The sequence below is a fragment of the Eschrichtius robustus genome, chromosome 4, assembly GCF_028021215.1.
Source record: "Eschrichtius robustus isolate mEscRob2 chromosome 4, mEscRob2.pri, whole genome shotgun sequence".
Lineage (NCBI taxonomy): Eukaryota > Metazoa > Chordata > Mammalia > Artiodactyla > Eschrichtiidae > Eschrichtius > Eschrichtius robustus.
Genome location: NC_090827.1, coordinates 45,228,036 through 45,237,029, shown reverse-complemented (window position 1 = coordinate 45,237,029; position 8,994 = coordinate 45,228,036). Strand labels below are relative to the sequence as shown.

At 40.6% G+C, this 8,994-nt stretch overlaps 1 protein-coding gene across 2 annotated transcripts; it reads right to left on the bottom strand.

Moving 5' to 3' along the window:
- Positions 1–2,952: 2,952 nt before the first annotated feature.
- On the bottom strand, positions 2,953–8,404 carry LRAT (lecithin retinol acyltransferase). Of its 2 annotated transcripts, none has more exons than XM_068542088.1 (3): positions 8,391–8,404; positions 7,566–8,106; positions 2,953–3,480 (listed from the first exon to the last, which is right to left on the bottom strand). In XM_068542088.1, exons 2-3 carry the CDS (start codon positions 8,103–8,105, stop codon positions 3,328–3,330), a joined length of 693 nt encoding a protein of 230 aa, XP_068398189.1. In that variant the 5' UTR covers position 8,106; positions 8,391–8,404; the 3' UTR covers positions 2,953–3,327. The 2 variants fall into 2 exon arrangements, with proteins under 2 accessions (XP_068398189.1, XP_068398190.1); XM_068542089.1 differs by lacking the exon at positions 2,953–3,480 and adding an exon at positions 6,633–7,402.
- Positions 8,405–8,994: the final 590 nt, after the last annotated feature.

Sequence of the window (8,994 nt, the reverse complement as noted above, 5' to 3'; positions counted from 1 at the left end):
GTTCAGTTAAGGTGTCAGTGAAGACTTCTCTGCCATCATCCCTCTCCTTTACTGACCAGTCTCGTCTCTCTGTTCTTCTGACACCTCTACAAGCTTATCGTTTTGAAATCTATTGACTTGCCATTCTCTCTCCTTAGACTGAGCAGCTACAGAACTAAGATTCTAACTAGTTCATTCTGTGTGGCCCTGCTTGGAGTACACAGAAGGTCTGCAAGAAATTAATACATTCATTGGAGGAAAGCTTGTCCAGTTTATGGGAGGCCTCAGGGAATTGATGTGGTACAGTGGAAAGAAAGCTGGAGTCAAGGTTGGGATCTGGCTCTAATTATTTGCATAATCACAAAGTATCTCAACCTCCGTGCCTGATTTTCCACCTCTAAAATCTGGTTAGAGGTTTAAGGGTTCAACCCAGTAACTTCTGTGGTCCTTGCAATGCTGTGAATGCATTTCAAGACTGGCCTGGGACTTGTTCCCGTTGATGCCTCATTCCCACCACACCCATGGCCAGTGTAAAGCTGCAGGCTGCCCTGGTAGCATTACACATCTGATTATAGAGTTCATGCCCATGGCTCTGATTGTTGTTGTTGCTTGATTTTGTGGAATGGAGAAGGGATTTGTTATTTAATATTACACAGAACCCTTTTCTACATAATCAAGGTAGGCTTCAAGATGTAGATAACATAGATTATATCAACCAGAAGGCAGATCCACAAAAAATTTTAATTTCAAATATATAAAACTATGTTCAGTAAAGGAAGCTTTGAGAGGCAAAAACTTTCAGGCTACCATGTTCAAAAAAAGTGTTTTGTTATCTGCTTTTGCGTATTTCAAATTGAAAGATGCGAGGGGACAGTATGTAAAACTGATTTTATTGAACATGCATGTATACCAAATATAAAACTAGTTGAGCTGACAGATCTAGTTAGGTAAAGCTCTCTAAACAGATCCTATAAAACAGAATATTAGCAGCCATCATTTCTTACAGTCTTCTCATCTATAACAAAAGACTTTTGCCATTGACATAACTTTGATATTGCCAGAAAACATTTTTGATACTTGAAAGTAACACTATGAAATATAAAATTGAAAAATATGAAATATATATTCTGAAAAAAATAATTTTTTAAAAAACAAATCCATACTTATTTGCTTGTTCTTGGGAAGAAACATATCTAGCAGAACAAAGATCTGGAGCATCCAATTTACACACGGTCACCACATTAATTTATTTTTCAGGAACCAAATTTCTCTGCCTGATGCTGGCACTTCCTCCTTCACACAGATTTCTCTGACCCTTCAGGAAGATTTCATTTCTTCTACCCCTGTTTTCCCATAGCACTGTGTATACTCTAATACAGGTAGTTAACAAATAATAATAATGCTAGAGCATGAAATTGTAATAGGTCAGAGTCTGGCACATAATGAGCACACGAATGATGAATTGAACCTTGCTTTAAGGATATGAGTCAAGACTAATTATGTTAATTCCAACCTTAAGTACTTCCCTTGGCTTTTAATGAGGGATTATGATCTTTGAACACAGATTTAACGTCACACAGTGGTTTTTGCTACCTGCAATACCAAAGTCTACAGAAGAACATGTTAATTATTTATGAGGACACCATATTTTTTAAATGAATTTATTTAAACAATTGCTACATGAATAATATACAGTAAGTGAAAAACCACTAATACAATGGAGTTCTCATAGTGGTTGTTTTTATGTATACACACTTAAGATAACTTTAAGTGGTTGGAATAGGCCCATAGAACACTTTATTCTGTGGTGTTTGTCATTTCATGCTTTAATTATTCAAGACATTTAAATAATTAAACAAAGTTTAATTATTATTAAACTCTAACTGAATTTGTTGTAGGTAAATTAGTGGTGATGTACTAAAATCTGCTCTTAAATTTGTTTTGATTTGAGTGACTAACCCCACCCTCCTCATACCACTCATTATGTGACTCATTATTTTGTGATTCTTGATAGTTTATAAAGCAATTTTAATACTTGAAATGCAAGTCTAGCTTGTAGCTTACTTTTTAGAATTTGGTAATTTTGTAAAAGTACTTGCATGCTTGCTTTAACACTGCTACATCTCAACTCTGATATTAAAACAGCCTCTGTGTAATCAACTTACATGCCTGGTGGTACTAAGACACTTAAAAATGATTTCTAACAGTTATTTCCTTTGGTCCTACTTGTTTGGGTTTTATATATTGCTGAAGCATCATTCTTTTAAGGATGTAAACTATACTGACTTAGCAATGAAATGGAACAAATGAAACAAATCTCAGGGCTTTTAAAAATTATACAGTGCATTAGTAAGTGCTTTAAAATTAAACTGTCCAATGACGACATACATGCAAGTTACACCACAGACGCAAGGGCATAAGAAAATGGATTGAACATGCTTTTACGTTCACCTCCACCAATGCTCTATACTAACTACACTGGTATGATAATAAAGCAATCAAGAACTAACTTAATTTGTCTCTCATCAGTCCGACTGTATGTGGATATCTGTGTATTTAACTGGCACATACACACTCCAAGTACCCAAATTACTTCAATCCTATGTTCATTTTCCTCTCAGAGTGGTTTACAGTAACTAGTGACAAATAAAAGGAAAAAAAAATGAATGCCAGGTTTCCTACTAAGTAAAGCCAAATCAAATCAAACTATAGCATTAGTAGCTATTTCTGCAGGAAAACACAGATTTCTATAGTTCTCGTCAGTTACTTTATCATTAAACCTTACCTTTGCCAATATTGTTTCAAGTAATGAAGTTATTCTTGACCTATTGGAAATTATATATAATACATGAAAAAATTGTGATTTTTTTTTTTTGGCCAATCATCAAACATGTTTTGATAAGGGAAATTTTTTTAGTTTAATATAATTTTTCAATGAAGCAGTATAAATTTACAATAAAGTTAGTGGTCTCGTTCAGTAAATTTTCCAATCTTCTAATTTAGGCTTAACAGAGAAGAACAATGATTACAGAGAAAAAAAATAACACAAATAATCTCCTGCGGCCATCATCTTAGGGGCTGATTTTCTTGTAATGGAGAATTCTAGCACAAGCTGTCATGTTTCCAAGATTCGCAGTGCTTTGAAATGGAACTGCCTGGGAAGATTCAGAAAGCCATTGTTCTTGGGCTTACACGGTAAGCACTTTGTGTGATTCTTAATCACATTTTTATCCAGGACGTAGTATTTTACAGGTCACATTTTTCTCAACGATGCTTATACTGATTTGTTCTCTATAAATATAAGCATATCTACACACAGAATACACACACTGAAACGAGGGTATGAAGTTAGCCAGCCATCCATAAGCAGAATGGAATAAAAATTGCAGGAAGGGCAGTATATGATGCCAAACCCAGACAGACTATAGATGCCAATCCCAAGACTGCCGAAGCAAGAACACTTCTCTGATCACGAATAATTATCTTCACATTCTCACAAAACTGGAAAATAAAATTTAAGAATATTAGAAAAGGTGGCTAAACCTAGGAAGAATCACATATGCCAAATAGTAGAGCATGACTTTCCCAGCTATTTTCTATCTACCAGAAGAATTAGAATTTCTCTCACGACCTTGGAAAGAATTTAAGATGTTAATAGTTCAGTTTCTTGATTCTACATCCCATAGTAGCTGAAATGATACTTTAGGCAACTAGGTTAATACTGACAGTTGCCTTTGTACATACACAACATTTATAGAAAACTACAGAGAATGTAACCACATAAAAGTTATTCAGCATGAAAGGTTAAAGACAACATTAAACTGCCTCTCAATAACAATAACATATTCTAAAGTAAAATGAGCAAACGGATCTCTAATCTCAAACAAATAGAATTTAGCCTATCATTATTGGTGAATTCAATTCCTACAACTCACCGTTCTAAAATTTGGTGATACTTTTGATTATAACATTCTGATAAGTCTCAAAATCTAAAGGCATAGAAAGTCTAATTTTGTTGTCATATCCCATTCCCTGCCAAAATATATTAAATTCATAATCAATTATGTGACACAAAATTGACAGCTAGAAATAAAGATAAATTAAACAGGATCCTTACCCCCCGAGGAATGCATTTTTCTAAGATGTATAATTTTTTTTCCTTAGAAAACGAATTTTTCTTAGAAGTAATGGCCTATGTCTGAGTCCTGGATCACCTTTTAATCATTTAGCATGTCCAGACTACCCTCTTCTCCTCCATGGAAATACTGAGGTTGTGTGAGGATCAGATGAGAGTTTTTTGCAAGAGTACTTTGTATTCGTCTGCATGCTGTATAAATGTAAGGTATTACAACGATTATTATCACTGCTAGATCTGTTGACAATTATCTCTACTTCATCACTGTCGGGGCAGAATTTAGCAATTAATTGCTCCATTTTGCTAAGAGTTTCCTACTCATACTGGTTTTAAGCTCCTTTTCTAGACGTGTCATTGTATATGCTTTTAGGGTCTCCTACAGTGGCGTATTTAGTACTGGAGAGCTAGGTTTCCAAATTCTTAATGGAATGAATGCACAAGTCCAATATATTTTAACACACTACCTTCACTGCAAGGCTGTCTCTGTCTGTACTTTTATACAGTATCTCAACAAATATGAAATTTCCTGTTGGTTATCCAGATGTCATTCTTTTTATATGTCAAACATATGATTTGTCTCTTTTTACTAAACTAACAAGACATTGAGTAACAAATACACAATCTTAAAGTGATGAGGATCAAACTGAATGAAGTTTTCAGGACAATGAGAAAAGCTGCTTGGCAAATAATGGGGAGATATACATTTAGGTAAATAAGAATGTTGTCTTGATACAGTCATGCTTCTTTTATCTTTTTCAAATAATTTTTAATTAAGGCCAACATAGAATCATTGTGGACTCTCTTTCCCCCAAAAGAAGACTTGCACAAGGAGCATCTTGTTTCTAATGTCCTGTTCTTGTTCATTTGGCCATCAGTCCAGGAGGTACCGCTGGTGTTGCTCCACAGTAGGAAATGTCCTCTAGGTTCTAGTTGTTAAGAAGCCTACAGGGGAACTTTTGAGCACTGAATCCCCGGAAATTAAAAGGGGTATGTGTATTCATTTTGGCAATGCAAAGAAATATCAGCAAAGAAAAAAAAGCATAAGGAATAGTAACAGTTACTAATTAAAGGGCTTTATGAAATACTGAAATTGTTAACAGTAATATAAAAGTTTAATTTTATGATTTCTAAACTTGTAAAGAAGAGCATCACTACAAAGAAAAAAAAAAAAAAAAGATTATCTTCCAGTTCACTTTCACATTAGTTGCAGTGTTTTCCTGAGGGAAAGTGCTCTTGAGAGCTTTTATAAACACAAATTTAAGTGAGAGACAACTTTGCAACTCTCATGTTATGCTAATAATAGTTGTATATATGGAGAACTCAACAATCAGTCCCAGAATTGTCATTCCTTATGTTTCCAAAAAATAGAAACCAGTCCTCCTTCAGTACTAATGACCTACTTCTCTCAGGGCATGTTCAAAAACAGTCCTTAGGGCTTCCCTGGTGGCGCAGTGGTTGAGAATCTGCCTACCAATGCAGGGGACACGGGTTCGAGCCCTAGTCTGGGAAGATCCCACATGCCGCGGAGCAACTAGGCCCGTGAGCCACAATTACTGAGCCTGCACGTCTGGAGCCTGTGCTCCGCAACAAGAGAGGCCGTGATAGTGAGAGGCCCGCGCACCGCGCTGAAGAGCGGCCCCCACTTGCCGCAACTAGAGAAAGCCCTCGCACAGAAACGAAGACCCAACACAGCCATAAATAAATAAATTAAATAAATCAAAAAAAAAAAAAAAAAAAAACAGTCCTTAGAATTGGAAAATTTGGGATGGGGATTTTTTTTTCCCCCGGGAAATCTACTCTGTGGTCAAATTGTTTGTTAGACCATTCAAAGTGAAGACAAAAACTCAAGTTTCACAAGAGGTGCTATGCAGCAACAGCAATTAAAGCACTTCTCTACAGAGTTTCCAAAGAGGAAAAACTACTCCAACTAGTTATTTATGCTGATTCAATATTTTACTACCTTAAAAAAGCACTTGTACTGTCTTTTTTGCTTTTTGATTTTTTGGAGAAATGTATAATACAGTGCTATATGTGTTCCATGAAAGGGTAACTCCTAATTATGGACGGGAAATACTGTTTTTCCTTAGAGAAATGATTTGCTTGGGTCCTAAGTAAATCTGACGTGTTTCCTTTTGAACACTTTTGGAGCCAGTGTTTGTAAATGTGGTGAAGTTCATTTCTAAACAGGCATGGACTGAAGCTGTGATTCTTGAATCACTGCACAGTGCTCTAACTGTATTTTTATTTTGCTTAGAAAAGAATCCCTAGATTGAGACTGTTGCGGCTTTATAAACAATCTGTAAGGAGTTTTATACACAGATGTATACAAGCACTATACGTTCATGTTCTGCGACAGGAGAGAAAGATTTTCACATATGGGTCAAAAAATTAAGATGTGGAGCAATAAAAAATTGGTTATATGGACTTAGATTCTTTTGGTACCCAAATATCTAAACATGAAGAGTATAATCTGAAGCTTATTACATGATTGCCCAGGTTTTCATTGTGAAGGGTGCACACTAACAATACCTCTTCAGCAACTGCAGAGAAGACTTCCAATTGCAAATGAAGTTGCAGGCTTAAAATTTGATTTTTACAAGTTAAGAGGTTTCAAAAGGCAATAAAAATCCATTGTTTTCCTTTGGGTTTGTAGCTAATTTAATCATCTTAAATTCTAACAGTTTTTCCCCCCTTTTTATAGTACCCATAAAATCACCTTCCAACATTTAATGGCTCTTCTTGAAAACCAATTGTTTTGATCTCTGGGGAACCCAGAAACAAGCTAACCCACCTGTGGGGCTAGTGTGTAAAGGATGCTTAACAATGGGGAAGTCTAGATGGGAATTAAAGCCAACGCAGAAGGAACGCAGAATACCAAGGAAAAGACTTCTCTGAAGCTCAGCCACAGGAGTAAGGGATCTACCAGGGAGGTCTTCTTAACGGAAATTTTGGCAGTTTATCTTAAGCAAAGGGAATTCGCTCTCTGCAGCTTATAGATGGGGAAAACAGCATGCTTCCTTGTTTTAAAGGCACAACAATTTGTACTATACAGTGTTACGGATTAAATATAAACTCTGGACACCTTCCTTCCAACTGCAATTCTTGGGTAAAGTTGCAAGCACACGGCGACAGATTTTCTGTGACCCTCTCAGTCACCTGCCCATTGTCATTTCAACTACGCTGAATGGACACCCTGATGACTTCTGCAGCAATAACTGGGCAGCTCTCTGGCATCGCTGGCAGCGGTACTGCATTGCCACACTCTTTCACCGTGCATTTCGAGATATCCTGCAAGGCACATCACCATTTATTTATTTTTTTGGCTTCCCTGACAAACACCAGAGGGTTCGTTACTAAATCTAGAACTCAATCTCTGCTCCCAGGGGATAGGAAAGGTTAGGGATGGGAGGGGGCGTCCCCACCGAGCCCACCGGGGAGTCACACGTGGTACCTTGTCGGCCTGGGGGCTAATCGCGGTGCCGAACCTGCAGTAGGTGACGAAGTGCTCGCAGTTGTTCCAGAGCAGGCTGTAGGGAGTCATGCCCAGCAGCTTCTCCGCCCTCCGCGCCACCTCTTCGTTGAGCAGCGCCTTCTTCTTGAGGGACCTATCCAGGTGATTGACCAGGATGTCGGCTCCGTAGGCGAAGTCCTCCACTGTGTCCACGCGGATGCTGGCCACCCTGCCAATGACGCCCAGGATGAGACGCTTGTTGGAGACCACCTTCTGCGTGAGCTCCTTGTCGTCAGTCAGGGCCAACAGGATGTCGGGCATCATATGGGCGACACGGTTGTCGCCCAGGTAGATGCCATAGTGTGTCAGGTGGGTCCGAGGCACCTCCAGAACGTCGCCGCGGAGAAAAGAGTTGATCTCATAGAAAGTGTTCCTTGCCTTGTCTTCGCCCGGGGCGCCTGAACTGAAGAGCTTGAAGTTGGAGATAAGGAGCAGCTTCTCCAGCACTAGTGACACCGCCTCCAGCATTGGGTTCTTCATCCTGCAGGGAAAAGGGTGTCTTGGGGCGACCGTCGCCACTCGGGCACGGCCAGGCCGGGCAAGGTGAGCTGGCCGGACAGGGGCGCTGCGCCGCTGCTCACCCGCAGGCCAGCCGCCCAGTGCCACGGGGCACGCCGTCTGCGCAGGAGGAAGTGAGAGAAAAAGGGGAGGGGGAGAAGCCAGGAGATCGGCTTGGCCGCACCGCACTGGCGACTGAGGAGCTGGCGGCAGCTAGCCACGGAACCAGTGGGACCCGCCCTGCGAGCCCCAGGCCGGGAAGCGCACCTGGAGGCGGTGCCGGGGAGCAGGGCCGCGCGCGGTGAACTCAGCTGCGCCTTTTCTGTGGCCTTCTATCGCCCTCGAGGGGGCGGGGCCGAACGCCGTCACAGACCCAGGAAGAGAGCTGATTGGGCGCCGGCGGCAAACGCCGCTCGCTGCGGTGTCGCGCGGGACCGCAGGCTCTTTGGAAGGGGCGGGCCGCCTTGGGCTTCTAAGTTCCGCCCTGCAACCCCTTCCACATGCAGGCTTCCTCTTGCGCTGGATACCTTAGCACTTACCGCCTTTAAGCGGCCGTTTTTGGAGAGTGGTGGCCGAGGCGTGACCGCACAAAAGATCTTGCACCTGTCTAGACTGGGGCGCGTTCTGGGCACGTTGGGGACGTTTTCGGTGGAAAGTCCCCTCGGGCGATATTTCTGAGCAGAACCACCTCCCTCTAAAGGGTTCTCGGAGACCGCGGCTTACTAAAATATTTGCATATACTCTGGGAAGTGTGCGCGCCTCGTAAGCCTGCAGACTCCTTCCTAAACTCCGTAGAGGCGTGGCCCCGCACACCGCGCACTCTCCTCCCCTTTAAATGCCAGTAATGCCCCTAGCTTTCAGCTGGCGCGCG

What these genes read in the sequence shown, in the direction of transcription:
- LRAT (XM_068542088.1), bottom strand. Translation starts at nt 8,105, where the DNA reads ATGAAGAACCCAATGCTGGAGGCGGTGTCACTAGTGCTGGAGAAGCTG. An exon ending in TTAGCCCCCAGGCCGACAAG is followed by an intron (nt 3,481 to 7,565) that starts GTACCACGTGTG and finishes TTTATTTTCCAG; the next exon opens with TTTTGTGAGAATGTGAAGAT.